The sequence below is a fragment of the Myotis davidii genome, unplaced genomic scaffold, assembly GCF_000327345.1.
Source record: "Myotis davidii unplaced genomic scaffold, ASM32734v1 scaffold132, whole genome shotgun sequence".
Taxonomy (NCBI): Eukaryota; Metazoa; Chordata; class Mammalia; order Chiroptera; family Vespertilionidae; genus Myotis; species Myotis davidii.
The window spans coordinates 3834804-3858388 of NW_006285258.1; the positions used below are offsets into that span (position 1 = coordinate 3834804).

The 23585-nt window shown below is 44.9% G+C and overlaps 1 protein-coding gene across 1 annotated transcript in view; it reads left to right on the plus strand.

Annotated features, from left to right (window-relative positions):
* The window catches only part of SHC4 (SHC (Src homology 2 domain containing) family member 4), a 112206-nt gene that overhangs the window by 87590 nt on the left and 1031 nt on the right, over positions 1-23585 (plus strand). The window contains exons 10-13 of the mRNA XM_015558911.1: positions 261-432; positions 2674-2734; positions 9120-9299; positions 22113-22366. Of these exons, the coding sequence (XP_015414397.1) occupies positions 261-432; positions 2674-2734; positions 9120-9299; positions 22113-22366 (667 nt within the window). The remainder of the gene's footprint in view (positions 1-260; positions 433-2673; positions 2735-9119; positions 9300-22112; positions 22367-23585) is intronic.

Here is a 23585-nt window from a genome sequence, read left to right on the forward strand (position 1 = left end):
CTGGGCTGGAAGGGAGACACAAAAGCATCACCCTTGTCACTTTGGTTGGCTTATCACACTTTAATTGTCCATGGAAATCTAAACAACTCAGCCATCTGGTTGCTTCCATCCAGATGTTTGACATCGTTTAAGCACATCTGTAAAATTACAACATGAATGCAGCGTTTTCCAGGATGATTTGCGTTGTTCTGACCCATCTGCATCCCCTACAGCATTTGAATTCCCGCCCAGCCTCTTGGGGATTCTTTTTTGCCTTACAGTGAGGAGGTCCATATTGACGGCCATGCGGACGAGAGAGAGGATCATGAGTATTACAATGAAATACCAGGAAAGCAGCCACCCATGGGTGGTGTTTCAGACGTGCGGGTCAGAGTTCAAGCCACAGAGCAGATGGCTTACTGCCCCATACGGTGTGAAAAGTTGTGCTATTTGGTAAGTAACGTTTTATTATGATTGGAACTAGCAAAGTGATTCTGTCCTTATCACTAGAGAGTTTAATTTGTGGGTTTCCAAATGCTAATTTAGAGAAAGTATCATCTTCCTCAGTACTGAGCCAGAGAGTGAATCATTGACAGGGCCTGGAGTAGATCATTTTTACTCCAATTCCCAACCTCAGCCTCAGCAGCTGACCTCACATCTCATTTCACTGGAACCCCAGGGCGGTCCAACACATTATCCTCAACTTCACCCTCTCCCGTCTCCAAGTCTTCCTGCGTTCTCCTCGCCTCTCTTCCTTAGTTACCATCTCCACAGCTACTCTTTTCCTTGGGCTCCTGATCCCATCCACCCATCCTACCAACTCTGTGCCCTTGTTCTGTCATCAACCTCTCTCTCTCTGTCTACCAGTTCTTTCCCTTCTGTCTGCACATAAACTTGGACTCCTCCAACCCAACTAATAATGTCCCACCTCCTCCTCTTTCTTTAACCCACAAACTTCTAGAAAAAAGGAAAAACAACAATCTTTACCTATACTTTTAAGATCTGAACTCCACTTGACAACTTGAGAGAAATTACTTTCACAGTAGTCGCCAATTTTTTTTTTTTTTTTAGTCACCAGTGGTTTAATTGCTAAATCTACTTCCTTCTCCAGTATTCTGAATTTGTCTCCAGCATTTGATACCTGTTGGTTGCCTTGTGTTTTCTTAGACCTCATCTGTTAGCTTCTAAAACATTTCCATTGTGTGATACTGATCCCACATCTCTAGTTGCCGTTTTTCTTTCTTTTGTTTGGCTTTCCAAATTTTATTATGAATATTTTCAAACATACAGAAAAGTTGAAAGAATTATAAGGCGAACACTCATAGACTCACCATCTAGATCAGCCGTGGGCAAACTACGGCCCGCGGGCCAGATCCGGCCATTTGAAATGAATAAAACAATTGAAAAAAAAGACCGTACCCTTTTATGTAATGATGTTTACTTTGAATTTATATTAGTTCACACAAACCCTCCATCCATGCTTTTGTTCCGGCCCTCCGGTCCAGTTTAAGAACCCATTGTGGCCCTTGAGTCAAAAAGTTTGCCCACCCCTGATCTAGATTCTACAATTAACATTTTACTATATTTGCTCTGTCATCCTGTGTAGCCATCTATCCTCCACCCATCCATCCATCTTATTTTTGATGCATTTCCAAAATAAGTTGCATCTTTTCTTTTTCTGTCTTGTATTCTTGCATCCCCTCCCCTGGGAAGCCAAGCCCCTGCCTCACCAGGAGGGAGGCGCTCTCCAATGCGCTGCCCTGGCCCGGTTTCTCCTGTGGCCTGACACCTATGTATGTAGTCCTCCAGCCTCTTCTCCCAGTTGTTACCTCCCTCGGCTGTGATGCCACAGGCATGAAATTGCTGGTTTATATCAAGACTGAACTGAGCCTTTTCTCCTGGACTCCAAGCCAGAGTCCTCTACTGATTTACTCGTGTTAAAGAATGGCATTACCACTCTTCCAATAATCTACAGTTTTTTTTTGTTTTCCTCACACATTGAGCCCTATAGCAACTCATCTTAGAGACCTGGGGTTGTATGTGTTTTGAATATACCCAACCTTTTCCATTCCTAGCGCATCTTTCTAAGTTCTGGTCCTCACTTGCCCGGGTGATTCTGGAAGCCCCTTTATCTCTAATTTCATGCCCCCAAACACTCCCGCACGAAACGGCTGGGTTATCTTCCTAAAGCACAGACACCCCTTCTCAAAGGCATCCCTGGATCCCATCCCAATACTGAAGCGAGCACGAGATGTTTAAGGATGAAAGTGAGCCTGGCACCAGCCCCAGCGGAGTAGGGCTGCAGTCTGCCATTCACGGTTAGATAGAGGTTTGCCAAGTGGCCGGTGTTTAGACAAGTGTCCTGGAAATCACACCTTCTCGCCGAGCCTTGGCCTGAGTCCTGGAATGTGACCTCCCAGCAGAAGCAGTGTCCCTCAGGGTGCTCCTGGTGGTGGCAGCTGTGACGACCCTCACCCCCGTCTCTGCAGCTCCCAACAACGCACCATGGAAAGGAGTCTACACTCCTCACCCCGAGCCCGTTTCCTTTTTTCACCTGCCAGGCACTTCCTGTATCAGAAGGTGAAGTTGTCTGCTGCAGTCTGCTGGGAGTGTTATTCCTGCTTAGTTTATGTTGGGGAAGTTCAGGAACCGATGCTGTGATTGTAAATGTCTCACGATCTGTTGTCCCTGCAGCCTGGGAACTCCGACTGCAGCAGCGTCTATGAGAACTGTTTGGAGCAAAGCAGGGCAATCGGTAGGTACAGTTGCCCTTCCCCATCGGCCACTCTCCCTACTCCTTTTATGTCACGTGGACCTTGCTGTAACACTTGATGGGAAAGGCAGGTGCATATTCTGAACACATACTGCCTCGGCTACAGGCCTCCGCGTTCTGAGAGACCCAGGAGGCCGCAGGCGGGTCCCGTGGAGGCTCGAGTTTCTCCCTCTACTGCACTGTCCTCCTCCCTCACGGGGCCTCTCACTGCTCTGGCACAAAGGCTCGCACTGGAAAGGTGTTTTCTCCGACTCCCACTTCAAAGGTCAGGCAGTAGGCGAATGTGAAAATGAGTGCTTGTCAAGTCCACCAGGATTAAGAGAAAACCTTTATTTCTGCTTGGCAAAGGGAACAAAGAGAAATCTGAAATGTGAGTCCTGATCCCGGTCCCACCCACCCCAGACTTGCCGGGGCGTTAAATGTCTGATGACTGCTTGTGGTTATTGACATAGGGCGCAGCTTTTCCACAGCACAGGTGCAGGGTATCCACTCTCAGATTGGAAACTATTTTCATAAAAACAAGGTATATTGACAGGTAGTCGTTTCATTCTTATAGATGGTTGAAAGTATTTATCCATTCACGTACTCATTTGGGAAGGAAAGTGTTGCAGCTTTACAGGGGGAGATAACTGGACAGTGAAAATAGTACAGGGGAGGGTAGAGCTGGATGACCACACGTAGGGATGCTAAGGAAATTAGCAGGAACTTGTCCTGTGGAAGGTAGTCACTCCCAAGGATACTTTGGTATTTCTGATGGAATTATGCCAATGTAATCTATTGACTTTATTATTGTTATACAGTGGGGAAAGCATGAGGATTTATTGTTTGGGGTACAGCTATGATTACCACCTTCCTCCAACCTGAAAAAATAATAGGAGTAGTGAGTAATGCAGTAATTAAAATTCTTCAAAAGCATGGCTTCTTTTGGTAGAAATTAAAATTTCATGCTATTCTTTAAAGTTATTTAAATTTTTAAAGGAATTCTTAATGATCTAAAACAAATTACATGAATGGTAAATGTCTTTTTAAAACTATGCTCCCTGCCCCAACCAGTTTGGCTCAGTGGCTAGAGCATTGACCCATGGACTGAAGGATTCAGGTTCAGTTCTGGTCAAGGACATGTACCTTGGTTGCAGGCTCCATCCCTGGCTCTGGTTGGGGTGCGTGTCTCTCTCACATAGATGTTTCTCTCTCTCTGTCTCTCCTCCTTCCTTCCACTCTCTCTAAAAATCAGTGGGAAAAAATATCCTTGGGTGGAGATTTTAAAATAAATAAAACTATGCTCCCTGTGAGCTATAATTGCTTCCTCCTTCCCTCCTTTCCCTTTCTCTGGAAACCCCTCACCTAAGGACCCCATTTTCCACCTGTGCTGAAGCTCCCTGAAACTGTCTCCATGCTCTGCCTTGATCTCATTTTATAGTCTTCACTAGAGGCCCGGTGCATGAAATTTGTGCACTCGGGGGGGAGGGGGCATTAGGGGGAGTCCCTCAGCCCGGCCTGCGCCCTCTTGCAGTCCAGGAGACCTTGGGGGATGTCCAACTGATGGCTTAGGCCATGTAAGCCATCAGTCGGACATCCTTAGCACTGCTGCGGAGATGGGAGAGGCTCTTGCCAGCCATGAGCCCGGCGTCTGGCTGAGCGGTGCTCCTCCTGTGGAAGCATACTGACCACCAGGGGGCAACTTCTGCATTGAGCTTCTGCCCCCTGGTGGTCAGTGCATGTCATAGTGAATGGTTGTTCCGCTATCGGGCCAAATCAGGCTCTCCGACATCCCCTGAAGGGTCCCGGATTGCGAGAGGGTGCAGGCCAGGCCAAGGGACCCCACCGGTGCATGATACAGGCCAGGGAGGGACACGGGAGGTTGGCCAGCCAGGGAGGGACCACGGGAGGGCTCCAGGGCGTGTCTGGCCCATCTCACTCAGTCCCAATCGCAGTCCCAATCAGCCGGACCCCAGCAGCAAGCTAATTTACCAGTCGAAGCATCTGCCCCCTGATGGTCAGTGCACATCATAGCGAGCAGTTGAGCAGCCTCAGTATATCATTGGCATATTATGCTTTGATTGGTTGAACAGATGACCAGACACTTGGCATATTAGGCTTTTATTATATAGGATTTCTTCAACAATTCACTCAATGCCTCTTTACTGTCCTGTGGGTCAAGCACCGAGCTATAACATTGTTTCTTTTAAAAAGCATGCCAAACCGGTTTGGCTCAGTGGATAGAGCGTCTGCCTGCGGACTGAAAGGTACCAGGTTTGATTCCGGTCAAGGGCACGTACCTCAGTTGTGGGCACATCCCCAGTAGGAGGTGTGCAGGAAGCGGTTGGTGGATGTTTCTCTCTCATCGATGTTTCTAACTCTCTATCCCTCTCCCTTCCTCTCTGTAAAAAATCAATAAAATATATTTAAAAAAATAAAAATAAAAAATAAAAAGCAGGTTCCTCACTCCCAGTGGGAACCAGAACACTAGGCAGCTACGTCCCCAGACCTCAGCCACTGAGACCATGTGGCTAGAAAAAGTCAGCCCTGTTCCAGGGGCCACGGCAGGTGTGGTTCTTCCCATTGTGGCAGGAAGGACGCCCCTAACTCCGTATCCTTTCATCCACAGACACACAGGAATCAGGTGTTCCTACCTTGGGGCCTGCGTTGAACACATGTTAAAAAAGTGATCTGAAATTCTTGACCAGGGAGCAAATTAATAGCAGTTGCCAGAATAGCAAATAGACATTTTTATGGTTTTTCCCAGAGATTCATACATAAGCATTTGGGAGACACCTATACAAATATTTTCAATAAGGTTTGGCTTTTTCCTCCCAAGAGATTGATTTATTCAAATACTGACTTAAAACTTGAATCCCAGTGTATTATAAATACTGCAATAGGCTTCTGGCTGTTGAAGGAGTTAACTGTATTTATTGCCAGATGTATAAAATATCCCTATCCTTAATAATAAATTCCCTTATGGAAAGAAATAGTTAGCAAAATAGAATAATGTTCCCCCAACCTTCAATTTAAAATGGGAATGTTGATATTTTTAATCAAAAAGATATTAAATTCCCACAAACCCTACTTATAAACGTTGGTACTTACAGCGTACACACTGTGTATGTACTTACTAGTATATTCTGCCAGAAACCTCCTCTTGGGCTGGTTGGGTGGTTCTCAGTCGCACTTGGCACAAAGGACTTTTGGCCTGCATAGCGGCTGGCAGGTGTGGGTCAGCTCTCATCAACCACACGCTTCTCCCCAAAAAAATTTTAAATTTGGGTAAAGGGTGAGATATCTTTTTTTAAAAATTTAAGACAACATTGCTGACTTAAATATAATGGCACACTTGCAATAAAAAAAGGGATGGTAGTTTTTAGGAGAGACTGGGTGTGGACACGGGCGCCTTTGTGCCAGCCTGTGGGATGGCAGACTTGGTGTGGTCAGCGCATGCCAGCGCTGTGAGGGGCAGACGAGCAGCGCCCTGTGCCGAAGGCGGCTCTGGGTCTTTAGGTCGTGGTGCGGTCAGCCTGGGTCCACACTCAGTCATCTGCTCATTCAGCTGACAGACATTTTTCTATTGGGCATCTGCTTTCGACTGGACATTGAAGACGCAGAAGGTACACCGATAAGTGGATTCTAGTCTCTCCTCAAGGACTCAAGGAATTTGTAGTCTCAAGGGGAAGACAGACAAGTAAACGTACGCCTTCAGTGTATCAGAGAGTGGCACCTTCCTTACCCAGCCTGGGGAAGGGAGGGACTTCCCGGAAGGTTTCCTAAAGGAGGTGGATTCAGAGCAGAATCTTACTAGATAAATGGAAGTTAGGTCAAGAAAGGGATGGGGCCCAGCCTGTGTGGCTCAGTGGTTAAGCATTGACTTACGAATCAGGAAGTCACAGTTCTATTCCTGGTCAAGGCACATGCCTGGGTTGTGGGCTCCATCCCCAGTAGAGGGCACGCAGGAGGCATCCAGTCAATGATTCCCTCTCATCATTGAGGTTTCTATCTCTCCCTCTACCTTCCTCTCTGAAATAAATAAAAATGTATTTAAAAAACCATTTTACAAAACTGATAGTTGGAGAGGTTAAGTGGCATGCCTCACGCCACACAAATAGTAAGAGAGAACACAGGGACCTGAAGTCAGGCCCCTGTTCATTCAGAAGCATTCTGCTTGCAGACACTTCTGATCATATTCCACTTTCAGTAAATTTTTATGAGCAGGCACTCCTAAATGTAACTTAATCATGTGTAAGCTGTCTCAATAATTCCAACTTTTGGTAGATTAAACTTTGCGTTTAATTATATTACTCTTAGAAGCTCTAATGCAGCCAAGGAGGAGCTTGTACTAAAAAGAATAATCTTCAATTCTTGATTCATTTGCAGTGATCTTTTAGCCACTTAAGCATTTGTGAAAGTAAGTTTAGATTAAACGAGATAACACACTTCATAAATCCACATCACCAAGCAGATGCAAATTGTCATGTGCTGCAAACAAATGAGGTGCCTTGCCAACCTCTCCCTCTAGAAATCCCACTCCTCCTCAGGGTGGCCCATGTATAGAACATGACATGGCACAAGGTGACATGTGACACCGACAGACAGACAAGGTGTAAAGGAGGAGCAGGTATTAAGAGCTGTTGTCTTCCGGTTGGACTTCCCTGAGTCGTGCACTCAGGTTTCCATGCTTTGCATTACATCATACAACCGTTCACCATGATGTGAAGTCCAATATGAAGTTGGTCCCTTTTGGATCACATGGGAGGGGTTTAATGACTGAAACAATAAAAGGACTGATGTTGTTTTATGGTGGGACGATGGAATGCCACTGCCACCACTTCATGTGCATCTTGGTGATCTCGTAGCACATGTGGCCAAAAACTATAAATGTACTGGTTTCAATAGCAAAGCAAAAAAATTCCATCCTGGCATTCTCAAGACAGAACCATCTGGATGGTACAAAGTATTGAACTACCTGCCATCAGGTAGTGAACGATGGGACTAATATCCATTCATCCAGTAACTGTTGTTGATGTCATTTTATGTGCCCGGCATGTGCTAGGAGCAGGAGTAGCAGCTGTGAACAAGACAGACAGGATCCCTGTCCTCATGGAACATGCAGTTCAGATATCGTACACACCTTAAAAAATAATAAGCAACAAAATATATTATTCTTTTTAAAATATATATTTTTTATTGATTTTTTTTTTTTTACAGAGAGGAAGGGAGAGGGATAGAGAGTTAGAAACATCGAAGAGAGAAACATCAATCAGCTGCCTCCTCCACACCTCCCACTGAGGATGTGCCCGCAACCAAGGTACATGCCTTTGACCGGAATTGAACCCGGACCCCTCAGTTCGCAGGCCAACGCTCTATCCACTGAGCAAAACTGGCCAGGGCAAAATATATTATTCTTGTGATACGGGCTTCCAAGGCCAAGTACAAACTGCTAGGAAAGCAGAGACTGCGCCTCGTCTGAGAAGGTCAGAGAAGGCTCTCTTGAGAAAGTGAGGTTTGAACTGACACCTGAAGGGTGAGGATGCTGGAGAAGGGGAGAGAAGAGCATGTCAATCAGAAGATGGCCTTGCGGTGGGGGTCATACTGGGAGAAGGCCAATGTGAGCCCAGGCGGGACAAGAGGGGTTACCAGGGAAGCTGGGTGGCCAGGAGGAGGGCCACGGGCTTGTTGAAGACTTTGAGCTTTCTCTGAAGATGCAATGGAAGGAATTAAAGGGTTTTGAACCTCTGAGAAATATGAGCTTTTCAGTTCTAAAAAGGTCATTTTGGCCATAATGTGCAGATTAGAATGGAGAAGAGAGGATGGAGTCAGGGAGATGGAGGAGATAGTCAGGGGAGTGGAGGAGATGGCCTGAGGGGTGAGTCCTTTCTGATAAAAAAAAACAGAGGAAACACCAGTCCTTGCTGCAAGGCTGAGTTGGGCAGAACAAAACTGAGCATAGAGAGAAGAGAGGCTTCCCACTCTACATAATTTTAAATCAAGGAATGAGTTTTTTGAAAAGGAGTTTGAATAATTGGTATTCAGGTTCCATGTGGCACGTGTGTTTTCTTGGTTCTGGGCTGCAGCTCTGAGCAGTGTTGTCTGCCGGTTGGTCTGTTTGCTGGACAGTCGGCCCTTTTCCTGCCCAGCTGTTCTCCGGGATCTTCCTGCTCCTTTTCTGTCTGTTTGAAGCCGTGGGGCAGGGAGACGAACGAGAGGGAGCTTTTCCTCAAAGACCAGAGCTTATCTTATTTCTACAGGTCAATATTCAATCCTTGTAAGGGATGAGGGTGGCTTTTGGCTTCCTATCAATTCTAGACTCAAATATGATTTCATTTATTGTTTGCAAAGCAGAACATGATTCACTGATCTCCGCTAATCACTGCAGGTAATGCCCACGAGAGAGCAGTGCCGTCCCAAAGGGACACCGCGTTAATGAAGCACACGTGTCGAGTGGATCTCTTCGACGACCCCTGCTACATCAACACGCAGGCTCTTCACAGCGCACTGGGCTCTCCCCGGAATCCAAGCTCCGCCCAGCTGCTGGGGAGCCTGTGGCACCGTGAAAGTAAGTAGCTATTTCCTGTCTGTATTAGTCTCCTGCAGGTGCTGTAACAAATGGCTGCAAACTGGGTGTCTTAACACAACAGAAATTCATTGTTTCACAGTTCTGGGGGCCAGGAATCCTAAATGAATATGTTAGCTGGGGCAGTGCCTTCTGAAAGCTCTGGGGAAGAACCTGTCCCAGTCCTCTCCTAGCTCCTTGGCTTGTCTTCACCTCAGTCTTCACCTGGCCTTCACCCTGCCTCTCAGATCTCCCTCTTCTCTCTCTGATAAGACAGCAGCTTCTGAATTTAGGGCCCACCTAAACCCAGGAAGAGCTCATCTCGAGAACATCAGTGACATCTGCAAAGACCCTTTTCCCAAATGAGGTCACAGTCACCGGTATGGGGGGCTAGGACTTGAACCTAATCTTTTGGGGTTACTATTGAGCTCACTACACTGTCTCACATGAAAGAAGGCTCTTTCCTTGGCCTCATTTTCAGGAAGCTAGAAGGATTCTTTCTGGCCTCAGCCCCTCACCACAATAACAGATAATAACATAGTTATTAATAGAATTTTGTGGAGATAATGGATTTCAAAATGTGGGGACTTTGTGATACGGGCTTCAGAGGGGAAGTACAAACTGCTAGGAAAGCAGAGAGACTGAGCCTGGTCTGAGAAGGTCAGGGAAAGCTCTCCTGAGGAAGTGAGGTTTAAATCATCTTTTCACATACTTTGAATTTTGCTATGTGCTCTTGCTGAAGGGAGGATGGTCAAAGCCAGGAGGTAATTCTGAATTGGTTTGTTTGCATGAGAAACAATGGCCATGACTTCGGTTCTGTTTATTGATGATGTTAATTTTACTCTTTTCACAACCCCTTGGTAAGTCATCTATTCAGCACTAAAATAAGATGGCTCCTTTTTAAAACTGTAGACTGTGAGTAAAAACACTAAGACTGTACTTAATCTTAAAATACATCACTTGCCGATTGCTTCCAGGGATAAATGCAGAAACAGGAATATCTATAGTAATAAAAGCGTAATATGCTAATTAGAGCAGACGGCAGAACAGCGGAATGACCTTCTGGACAAAGCCGGAGCTGCGAGGGCCGAGTCCCTTGCACGAATTTCGTGCATCGGGCCTCTAGTAAAAAAATAAAAGCAAAAACAAGCCAAAAGCATACAATCAACTGAAAAATAAACAAAACATGCTTCTCATAAAATGTTGACGTGTGTTGGGTTCAGAGGTTGGCTTGGTGTCAAATCTGGTTCATTCCAAGGATGGAGAACACGCTGCTGACCAGGTCCTTTCACTGGCCCAGGAGGCCTTTCCCGAACTGCCGAGGGAACCGCACAGCTGGCGTGGCCAGGTGGCCAGATGAAATGTAAATGGAGACTTTACTGAGCCTTGGCCTAACCAGATCACCCGAACGCTCTCTAGACCAGCGGTTCTCAACCTCGGCTGCACATGAGAATCACCTGGGAACCTTTTAAAATCCTGATTTCTGGGCCTCATCCTCCAAAAATTGTTTCTTTGTTACTAATGTTGTGGCCCCACCCCATAACAAACAGAATTTCCGGAGGATGAGGCCCAGAAATCAGGATTTTAAAAAGATTTCCAGGTGATTCTAATGTGCAGCCAAGGTTGAGAACCACTGTTCTAGACCAGTGGTCGGCAAACTCATTAGTCAACAGAGCCAAATATCGACAGTACAACGATTGAATTTTCTTTTGAGAGCCAAATTTTTTAAACTTAAACTATATAGGTAGGTACATTGTTATTAACTTAATTAGGGTGCTCCTAAGGCTTAGGAAGAGCCACACTCAAGGGGCCAAAGAGCCGCGTGTGGTTCGCAAGCCGCAGTTTGCCGACCACGGCTCTAGACTAAGAAACAGACGTCCTCGTGGCCAGACAGGTGGCGAATGGGCCGTCTTCTTACAAGCTTTCCAAGATCACTCTTGGCTCCCAAACATCGCTGCCGGGTTGGTTCTCTGGAAGCAGACACTGAGATGGGGTTTGTCATGCAGGGTCTTTATTGGGATCAGTTATCAGGAAGGGACGGGCAGGAAGCAGGCTGGGGCCGGGATGGATTGGCAAAGCCTCGGCCAACCCTGCAGGGAGCTTATGGGCCTGAGAGCGGCCCACATTGGCCCCACTTATCTCAGTCTTTGGACGTGGGCCACATGAGGGCTTGCCGGAGGGTAGGACAGCTCCCTGCAGCTGAGGCAGACCCTGCAGGGATGGTTGGCTGGAGGCTGGCTGCTGACACCTGGGCTCTTGGTCCTTCCCTGAAGGGGGATCTGGGTGGTGTATCTCCACATCCATCACAGGGGGAAGCTTGCGCCCTGGGTAATGGGATATGCAGTGAATGCAGATTCCTGTAGTGAACTTAGCTACACTGGAGAATATCCTGTTTGGATAAGGTAATATTTGTGAGAGGCACAGCTTTTTGAAAACAAGTTTATGGACCTCAGATTTTAAAAGTCACTTCGTAAGACTTTACATTGGCAGCTTCCACATCATGGGCTGTTCAGAGCAGCAACCTATTATTAGAAATATGGCCTGAGTCAGGTGATCTGACCTAGTCCTTGATTCTCAACTGCAGTGCCTTTATAACCAAGTCTTTAAGGTTAAAAATGCTCACAACTCAAGCAAAGAAACTTTGCCTTTTATCATAAACAATTTTATAATGTGAAAAGGCAAAATTAACCCATAACTTCATCCTGACATTGGTGGAAAGTAAGTCCTGCTATGTCCAAAATAGTAATGTCACATGTGTTCTCGCCGACTCCAGCCTTCTTTATTCACCCTTTCCCCTCTCTCTGCTTTGGAGGCAACAGTTTTAATAATTTAGGCCTCTAGTGCTCTCTTCTCTTTATTCCCGTTAGGATTGGACGAACCATAGCCCTCCTGGGCTTCTTGCTACCCCCTCCAGGTTCATTTCAGCTTATCGTTACTCCCTCCAAAAATTCAAATCCAGCTCCAAAAATATAAATAATGTTGAGTTAAGAAAATCTAGTAGAGCCGAATCCGGTTTGGCTCAGTGGATAGAGCGCCGGCCTGCGGACTGAAAGTTCCCAGGTTCGATTCCAGTCAAGGGCATGTACCTGGGTTGCGGGCACATCCCCAGTGGGAGATGTGCAGGAGGCAGCTGATCGATGTATCTCTCTCATCGATGTTTCTAACTCTCTGTCTCTCTCCTTTCCTCTCTGTAAAAAATCAATAAAAATATATTTAAAAAAAAAGAAAATCTAGTAGAGATGGAGTAGGGATAACTTTGGACATACCTTTCTGCAAAATATCTTAAATACACCTTTTAACCTTTCTCCCCTAATGTTTCCTCCTATTTCTTTCTAGCTTCTTGAGGCATCCTTAGCCTCCCTTATTCGTACAAAAGCTCGCTGATTAGCTCAGGAAAATGAGACAATGACCTAATAGCTCTCAAGCATAGCATCAGGGCTCCTCAGTTCATCCTGGCATACAGCCAGCATAGGAGAGCTCTGGCACAGTCCTTACTCTCATCACACACGGCAGAGGAATCATTAGTTCTCATACTGTTTAATTTTTGTACCAATTTATGTTAGTTTCAGTCTAAAGCTGCCATAACAAAGAAATACCATAGTGTAAAAAGGACTGAAGTTCATTCATTTTACCTATTAGCCCCCAAAATTGGTGGTTCAGGTCTGATAGGAAGTTTGTCATTCTTAACACCTGGCTTCACTCTCTGGTTTAAGGTGGCTGCTTGGCCGGTCACCATCATATCTGTATTCAGCCAGTGGGCAGAGAGAAAGGCAAGAGGCATACATACACATACATTCCTTTAAAGGACATGACTCAGAGAAGCAGGCATCATTTCTTCCCACCTGCTATTTGTGGGACTTGGTCATGTGGCTATACCCAGCTTCAAAGGGGCTAACAATGTTACTCTAGCTGGGTGGCCATGTGCCCAGCTAAAACCAGCATGTAATGAAAGGGAGGAGAGACATTGGTGAACAGCTGTCCCTGCTACCTTTCTGCCACCCCAATGAGCTCTCTTCACATAGAACCCATTTGCCCTCTCCCAAAGGAAGACTTTGAAAATACCCCATCCGGTTAGAGCATGCAGCATAAAAGTCCATGACATCTGGGTGGCATGAGTCCCCCTCGATCAAGATTGGGTAGGGATTCTTATAATTGCCAAGTTGTCTGCCCTCCTGCACAACCAAAATTGCTGGTGGAAATGGAATAAATGGAATAAGATAACCGCAGTACAAACTCACACTTACAAAAGGGAAGCACGCAAAACACACCGTGGCCATTGGCTCTAGTGACTGCCTCATCCTGCCAGGGGTGATGTGCAGGTTCCCTGAGCTGGAGGTAGGAGATGATGATCTGCCGGGACTCTGGTTCTGCTTTAGGAGAGGACTCCTCGTCTGTTGTTATCTGGGGGCTGGACCTGTGCCTTCCGGGATGTTTCTGCCATCATCCTCCATGTGTACATTGAAAGGAGATGCTGGAGAATGTGTCTTTCTTGGGAGCTTCACAACTTTCACAGCCTATTCCTGTTGGCATGAGCTCAAGAGATTGGAGTTTGCTCAAGAGGCCAAACAGCCAGACCAGAAGAGGCTGTGGTTTCTTTGGCAGTGTAATTTACCGAAAAATTTAGTAGGATCGTGCTTTATTCACTTAGAGTCAGTTCTACATGAAATGTCCCATAATATTCCTTTATTATCCTCTTATTGCCTGAAGGATGCCTTCTCTCTTTCTTATTATTGGTATTTTCTGTCTTCTCTCTTCTTTTCTTGATCAGCATTCATCAAGATTTATTAAGCTTAATTGATCTTTTCAAAGTACCTAAGTTTTGGTTTCATTTTCTCTATTGTTTTTTATTTTCTATTTCATTGATTTCCATTTTTATCTTTAGTATATCTTCCTTCTATTTGCTTTGGATTAAATTTTTCTCTTCTCTGTCCAGCTTCTACTACATTTTCTTCTATGAGCTTTATTGTTTTATTTATACAATAAAATATTTATTCAACTTGAAATTTCTATTTTATATGGGGGGGGCGTCTAACAGTGTTATCTAACACTCTGCTCACACCTTTATATCCCTAGTTTACCTTTAGTTATGTTTCTATCTGATATCCTGACTTTTGTATACATTTTTTTTTTTTTTTTTTTTACAGAGAGGAAGGGAGAGAGATAGAGAGTTAGAAACATCGATGAGAGAGAAACATCGATCAGCTGCCTCCTGCACACCCCCTACTGGGGATGTGCCTGCAACCCAGGTACATGCCCTTGACTGAAATTGAACCTGGGACCTTTCAGTCCGCAAGCTGACGCTCTATCCACTGAGCCAAACCGGTTTCGGCTTTTGTATACATTTTTAATTCTGTAAACAGTTTTTTCCGGTCCTTTGATAATATAATAGTCAGTATTATCCAAACATCCTTTTACGTGTGCTTTTAAAAACTGACTGTATCAATAAGCTGTCTTCACAATTCGCATTAGTTTCATTTCTTTAAATGTCTCGTCCCACCTTTCTCATTGACATTACTTGCAATTGCTAATGCTAGACTTTGCATGTTAGATTTTTCTTTTAGACTCTATATATGTGAGTCTGTTTCTGAGCCTTTTTTTTTTAAATTTTATTTGTTAATCCTCACCTGAGGATTTTTTTAATATATTTTTTATTGATTAAGATATTACATATGTGTCCCTGTCCCCACATCACCCTCCCCCCCCCCTCCCCCCGTTGTCCGTGTCCATTGGTTAGGCCTCTATGCCTGCATGTAAGTCCTTTGGTTGCTCTGTCCCCTTCCCTCCCCCCCTCCCCTACCCTCCCTCCAAAGCCCGACAGTCCAATCAATGCCTCTCCGTCTCTGGATCAGTCTTTGTTCATCAGATTATGTTGTTCCTTATATTCCACAAATCTGTGAGATCATGTGGTATTTATCTGCTCTCCAGTTCCATCCATGTTGTGGCAAATGGCAAGAGTTCCTTTTTCTTCTTCCTCTTCTTAAAGGATACCTTTCAGCATTTCATATAATGCTGGTTTGGTGGTGATGAACTCCTTTAGCTTTTTCTTATCCGTGAAGCTCTTTATCTGACCTTCTAGTCTGAATGACAGCTTTGCTGGATAAAGTAATCTTGGTTGCAGGTTCTTGCTATTCATCACTTTACATATTTCTTGCCACTCTCTGCTGGCCTGCATGGTTTCTGTTGAGAAATCAGCTGACAGTCGTATGGGTACTCCCTTGTAGGTAACTGACTGTCTTCCTCTTGCTGCTTTTAAGATTCTCTCTTTGTCTTTTGCTCTTGGCATTTTAATTATGATGTGTCTTGGTGTGGTCCTCTTTGGATTCCTTTTGGTTGGGGTTCTCTGTGCTTCCTGGACTTGTAAGTCTATTTCTTTCACCAGGTAGGGGAAGTTTCCTGTCATTATTTCTTCAAATAGGTTTTCAATATCTTGCCCTCTCTCTTCTTCTGGTACCCCTATAATTCTGATGTTGGTACGCTTGAAGTTGTCCCAGAGGCTCCTTACACTATCTTCATATTTTTGGAATCTCTTTTTTTTTTTTCGGTTGGGTATTTTTTGTTTCTTTGTATTTAGCTTGATTCTTGGGATCCTCTTGTCTTCTGTTGGATCTCTGTAAATTATTCTTTATTTCAGTCAGTGTATGCTTAATTTCTAGTTGGTCCTTTTTCATGTCCTTCATGGTCTCATTATACTTAATGAGGGACTCATTAAATTTATCGGCGGTTTCCATAAAATTCTTGAAAAACCTTATAAACGTGGCCTTGAACTCTATATCCAATCGTCTGCTTTCCTCTATTTCTGCCATTCGTGACCTGTTTCTCTGTCTCCGCATTTTGGCTGCTTCCCTGTGTTGATAGAGAGGCTTTGTGTGCTAGGTGTCCTGTAGGCCCAGTGGCTCAGCCTCCCCAGTTACCTGAGGAGGACACTCTTGGTGCACCCCCTTGTGGGCTTTGTGCACAGTCTTGTTTTAGCTATGCCTTGGTTGCTCTAGAATCACTGGGAGGATTTGCCCTCCCGGCCAATTGGCAGTGAGAATCAGCTGTGTCTGCAGTGGGAGAGCTTCTGTGCTGGATCTCTAGGGCGGTGCTAATCTAGCAATTGCCTGCGCTATCCAGCAGGTGGCTCTGCTGCGCAGGGTTTGGGCGGGGCGGGTCCCTGGGGATCTGCAGGGAGGGAGCAGTTATGGTGGCTCTCAGTTCCGTCCCTAGGGACTCTGCCTCACAGAGTCCCAGCAACCGCTGCAAACCTCATAGAGAAAGCTGCCCTCGAGTTCCGACCGAGGCCAGACAGTCTCGCTTCTCCCGTTTGAGTCTGCGTCCCTAGCGACTCGCCTGGATCTGGAGCTCAGAGTCTGAAGCTCCCTCCCGATTGTAAACACAACCGCGCCCTCCGCGCCGCACCGCCAGCCCTGCTCCGCGCGCACTCGTACCTCAGAATTTCACTTCAGCACTGCGCTTCCTCTGAGTCTGGATATGATATTCTCTTTACTCCTAGTTGTAGAATTTCCACTCAGCCAGCCCTCCTGTGGTTCTGGATGTTGTCCGTTCCCTGTTTCAAGCTTAATTTGAATTGGTTGTTCAAGGCAGCAATCTCCGGCGTTAACCTATGCCGCCATCTTCGGTTCCTCTCTTTCTGAGCCTTTTATATACATGAATACTTTTTCTTTTTTTTTTTAAATATATTTTATTGATTTTTTACAGAGAAGAAGGGAGAGGGATAGAGAGTCAGAAACATCGATGAGAGAGAAACATCGACCAGCTGCCTCCTGCACACTCCCCACCGGGGATGTGCCCGCAACCAAGGCACATGCCCCCGACCGGAACCGAACCTGGGGCCCCTGAGTCCGCAGGCCGACACTCCATCCACTGAGCCAAACCGGTCAGGGCATGAATACTTTTTCTGATAGCTTATTTGTCTGTTCTATACCAGTATATTAATTACTATATACTAATTTCTGTGGCTTTATAATATATCTTAACTAGGGGCCCGGTGCATGACATTTGTGCACTGGGGGGGTGGGGGAGTGTGGATCCCTCAGCCTGACCTGCACCCTCTCCAATCTGGGAGCCCTCAGGGGAGCCCTCTCTAATCCAGGAGTTTCTGTCTTTGCAATCATATGAGCGAATTGTCTGAGACCCCCAACCCAGTTTGGTTTGTTGCCCACAGAATAATAGAGGCATTTTTTTTTCTTTGCTTCATTGGTGGAGATTTCCTGGGAGTTTTAGGATATCTTCCCTTTAATTTTTCCTAGTCACTCTGTGTTACATATTGAACATAATTAAAGCATAGTGATTTATCACAAAAACAATATGTAATTATATATGTGTTTTCTGATGGTCTTAGGTGACTCCTGTGAAAGGGTTGTTTGACCCCCAAAGGGGTCACGACTCACAGGTTGAGAACCGCTGCTCTAGTGTCTAGGAGATCCATCTGCCACCAGAACTACAATTCCCAGCATTCCTGGTGCTCCCCGCACTCTGTGCTTTTGCTTCTGGTCCTGGGGCTGCCACCAAAACTACTATTCCCAGAATTCCTGGTGCTCCCTGCGCTCTTGGTTTTCCCTTCCCACTCTGTCTCTGTCCCATGGCCTCCCACTCTGCCAAGTCCTCCAAGCCGCCAGCTCTCCCACTCTGCTCTCCGCCCGGTGCCTATGTATACAAATTAACCCACCATCTTTGTTGTGTTAATTTGCATACTCCTGATTGGCTGGTGAACATAGCAGAGGGACTGTCAATTTACATGTTTCTCTTTTATTATATAGAATAGACATGTGCATTTTCCTTTATATTACAGATAAGTTTTCTCTGGGTAGTATTTCAGCCCTTCATATATGCTTAACATTTTATGTTAACATATTTTACTAGCAACTTTTAGACATCTTATAGAGTGAACATATTTTCCCCTCAAAATGCAAATAAGTCCCTATTTTATAATTTTCAGATGCCCAGTAATCCATACTAATAAATAATATACAGTTGATTCTCATTATTCATGGATCCTGTATTTGAGAATTTGCTCACTCACTAAAATGTATCCATACCCCCAGATCAACACTCATGGCACTTTTGTGGCCATTTGCAGGCGTGTGCAGAGCAATGAAAAATTAGAGTTTCCCAACGTGCACATTCCCAGCTGAGGTGGAACAAGGCAGTGCTCTGCCTTCTTGCTTCAGCTTTCATCTTGTAAGCAAGTGTCCTTTTCCTGTCTACACGGTGTCATGCTTTTCACAGTTTGTGATATTTCTCTGTGGCTTTGCTGTTTCAAATGGCCTGTAAGTGTAGTGTTGAAGTTCTGTCAAGCATTCCTAAGCTCAAGAAGCTGTGATGTGCCTTACCAAGAAAATATGTGTTAGATAAGCTTCATTCAGGCTGTTGGCCATGCGTTAAGGAATCAAAAATATATACTATGGAAGGTGTCTTTAAACAGAAGCACACATAAAGCAAGGTGTTGTATGACTAATGAACATGTGGTGACCTGAGGCCTGGAGGAACTTACCCCTGCATGACCCCCAGGGACAATGGCTCACTTTTCACTAATTCGGTGTTCATGGCAACTTTATAAAATACAGCTACCCGAATGGAGAGAATTCATTTCTTAGCGTCCTCCTGAGTCAGAGATGGAGTCATTATAACACTTACGGGGAGACAAGGGTGGGCTTTTCCTCCCACAGCAGAAACCTGAGGATTGTCCCCAACCTGGACACGCTTCTCACACCTTTATATCCCTCTTCTAGTTTACCTTTAGTTACGTTGCTATCCAATATCCTGACTTTTGTATACATTTTTAATTCTGTAAACAGTTTTTTTTCCAGTCCTTTGATAATAGTCAACATTATCAAAACATCCTTTTACGTGTGCTTTTAAAAGCTGACTGCATCAGGATGCTGTCTTCACAGTTCGCATTAGTTTCGTTTCTTTAAAGGTCTCATCCCACCTTTCTCATCGACATTACTTGCAATTGCTAATTCTAGACTTTGCATGTTAGACTTTTCTTTCTTAAGCTCTATTTCCCTTTTCAGAGGTTTGCCCATCAGCTACATGTGAGTGTGGAAATTCACATCTATCGTGTGCTTTCCTGAAGTTTTGATTGTGAACAATATGTCTCCAGTTACTATTGGGAACTCCAAGATGATGTGATGACTTTCTTCCAGGATTCCTATCACCTTTTTTCTTTTTTGGTCTCAGTTAAGTCTAGAGTGGCTTTCCTTGTTGCTTCTTTAACCCTCACTACTTCTGGGAACATATATCAAGTCAATAATTTATTAAATATTGTGTGGGAATTACATATAAAAAACTATATTGAAATTATGATTATCTTTCTCAAAGTTAACTTTATGTGAGGGAAGGGTCAAGATAATAGATAATGCACCACCATGTTAAGAGTGGTTGTATTTGGTGATAGGGCCAGAGGTGATTCATCTTCTTTGTTTTTCTAAGATTTAAAAGAACTAGCCTGGGTAACTTTTAAAATCAAAACTAAAATTTACAAAAGTCTGTGAGATTTTCTCTTTCAGTAGAATTAGATTTTCAGCAAATGTTTGGATGACTGGAATCTCCTAGCACAGTGTATCTTGTGAGAAACTGAGTTGGGAAAATATTGTCCAGACCCTCTGGCTGGCCCATGATCTGTTGCCTCTTTTCACAATGATATAATGTCTCCTTTTCTTTTGTTGTGTCCTTGTCCAAAAGCTCTCCACCATACTCTCAGAAGAAACCAAAACCACCATGCACCAAGATGTGTGTGCCACACACATGCATGCTCCTCCCCCACGCTTGCACAAACACTTTTTCACAAACATAAACACACACACACAGCTACTCATCAGAAGTTCCCTGTTATGCCCCAAGCAGGCAGCACTAAGCCCAACTACAAGTATTATCAAATCTAGACACATTACTTCAGGCTTCCCCCAGCAACAACAGAGGCGAATATTTATAGACACTAGATACAGACTAAAGATATTTTTAAAATAGTGCTGCATTATAATTGTGTTACGTAGAGAAGTTCTTAAGCAGGGGCAAAGCTATAACATATTAACAGGAGAACTGGATTGTGCCTACAGGGCACTGATTTCCTACATCAGTGACTTCATAGGATTGTCTTGTGTAAGTTCTAAATCTCAGAAGCCAGAGGCTTTTTCCTGTGAGACCCTTGCATAAGGACATGTGAACACCCCCTTTGCATTTATAAAGGTGAAAGCTGGTTTCTATGCAAAACGTCCTTTACATTTAAAGACAAAGCCCGATTTCTATGGTTATTTTCCTGGTAAATTTGCCATAAGGAATTGTATGACTTTTACCTGGATTCAGACCTAAGAATTTTATGTTATTCCTTCTGGAGATGCTGTATATCATCCTTACAGCCTTGTTATCTTCTAAGGATCCTTGTGGGCACGACAGGAGTTGAGTGGATAGTGAAATGGAGAGATTTTCCCATCCAAGGCAAGGAGTCAGTCACCTTAGAGCAGTGGTTCTCAACCTTGGTTGCACATTAGAATCACCTGGGAATCTTTTTAAAATCCTGATTTCTGGGCCTCATCCTCCGGAAATTCTGTTTCTTTGTTACTAACGTTGTGGCCCCACCCCATAACAAAGAAACAGAACTTCCGGAGGATGAGGCCCAGAAATCAGGATTTTAAAAAGATTCCCAGGTGATTCTAATGTGCAGCCAAGGTTGAGAACCACTGCCTTAGAGTGTGGTGATGAATAACCTGGGCTTTGGAGTCAGACCTTGTTTCAAATCTCAGACCTGCACCATATTAGCAGTGTGACTTTGCACAAGTCATCTGACCTTTGTAAAGATCCATTGCCTTGCCTACCTAATTTTGAGAGTGAAACCAAGTAGTATAGTAGTACATAAAGCATGAGCAGTGCCTGTCATACTCGGTAAATGGAACTACACAGAAATTGTTATCATTAAGAGTATCAGTGGTATTATTAAGTGCTGCCTGGAGGTGCCTTGTCATCCCAGTGCTCTTGACTCTAAATAGGACTTACTCTGCAGAGGCTTGGGGCGCTCTCTCAGGCCATGCCTCCCTGATGTTCTGCCTTCTTTTACCCGACTGACTCTGTTTTGTCCAGGCCAGTGAATGACACAAACAGAGTAGGCATTGAATAGGAATACTCTGAGGTTCAGTACAGCTTTGAAGTATTTGGTTAGAAGCATCTCCGAAGCACATTGGTAATTTGTTGTGTGTTTTCTTAAAGATAAATGCTAAAAAAAAATGGCATTGGCCAAGTTACCATAGGCATTTTCAAAGAGTTTGGAAAAATCTTAGAAGTTATCTGTAATCCAGACACAGCATAAGCCTCTTTCTCTTTGACCAGTGGTTGGCAAACTGTGGCCCCTTGAATGTGGCTCTTCCACAAAATACCAGGTGCGGGCGCGCACGTACAGTGCGATTGAAACATTGTGGCCACACTCAAGGGGACAAAGAGCCGCATGTGGCTCACGAGCCGCAGTTTGCCGACCACTGTCTTTGACAGACAGCCCCTGGGACATAACAAGCCTCTTGCGGCAGCTCTAAAAGCAGTTCTCGTGGGTCAGTTCCATTTCTCATCGGAAGGAAAAACTCCTGCACCCGGGCAAGCCTCTCTTGGCAACAGAAGCCAAAGGCAGTGTTTGGATCTACCATTCAATTAGAGCCTGTTGGAAGTTCCCAGAACAAAACCCTCATTTGTTCCAGGAACAGCATTGTTCAAGTAGCGCCTGGCACGTAGTAGGGGCTCAAGTTGTATTTGCTGAATGAGTGAATGATTGAATAAGTGGATGGATGGGGAGTTAACTCGGTGATGTCTCCTTTTGTATTTTGACTTCAGAGGCCCCCGAAACTGTTCAGCCAGGTGCCACGGCCCAGCGTGCCGGCTCCCAGGCTCTGCCGTACATTCAGCAGCAGCTGCGGAGTGAAGACTGCTACCACGGCAAGCTGAGCAGGAAGGCAGCGGAGAACCTCTTGGTGAAGGACGGGGACTTTCTGGTTCGAGAGAGTGCCACCTCTCCTGGCCAGTATGTGCTGAGTGGACTCCAGGGAGGCCAGGCAAAGCATCTTCTTCTGGTGGATCCCGAAGGCAAGGTATTATTGCCTTCTCTCTGTGGTCCTCACAGGATGTTGTGACTGGTTACTCTGAATGGCAGGTCCCAAACCTATTGATGTTGTTGAAGAGTGTTCAAGGCGAAGGGTTTACTTTTACTTGAACCCTTCAGCTGGGGCAGCAAGTCCTAAATAGAGGTTAGTGGAGGGATGTGAGTAGAAGGCACCTTATAGGATCAAGTAGAGGACAACCTCTTTCTGCCTCTCTCAATTCAATTCAGTGAATGAAATGAATACCTCCATGGAAGTTCCCAGTTGGCTATTCACAGTTGACTATTGCTCAGTATCACATACTTAGTTCTTGCTGTCAGGGTGCTTATGATTTCATAAAATAGATGCTTAAATAATTATAAGGATGAATGACATAAGAATGGTTCAGCTAAAGCATTAGGTGTTTCTCAGGATAGAGGAGTTCTCTGGATGAGGCAAACGGAAAGGGTCCCTGCAGGGGCTGGCATATATGATGAACCTTGAAAGAGGGCAAAATCTTTAAAGGGGAGGGCATTTGGAGTGTAGGAAAGGAACCACAGGAGCAGAGCAGCAGAGTGGTGGTAAGCCAATACAAGATGTATGGCTGGAGCAGAGGCTGCCTGTAGACAGAAATGATCCTGGATTAAAATGAAAAACTGTCAAAAGAGACAAAGAATAATATTATCTATATATATAAAAGCCTAAGTGACCATTATGACTAGACAACTGGATGGCTGGCCGGTAGCTATGACCTGCACGGACCACCAGGGGGCAGACGCTCAACACAGGAGCTGCCCCTGGTGGTCAGTGCGCTTCCACAGCCAACCTCCCACGGCTGGCCAACCTCCTGTGGTCCCTTCCCCCAGCCAGCAGGCCCTGGTCAACCCAATTAGGACTGGGCGAGATCGCCCCGATTGGCCCCGATTGGCCCCAATCGCTGGCCAGGCCGAGGGCCCCCCCCCCACAATTTCGTGCACCAGGCCTCTAGTATAATGATAAAAGAATCAATTCAGTAGAAAGATATAACAATTACCAATATATATGCACACAAACATTGATACAACTGAAGGGAGAAATAGATGACAAGTGCTTACCATTTTCAAAACCGGGAGAGACAGTTGTTTTAAAAAGGTATTTTTACTAAGGGATATAGAGTTAAAAAGTATCTTTTCTTTTTTTCATTAAGCAAAATGTCTCTTTCAGGGTTATATGTTATCCCCCCCCCCCCCCC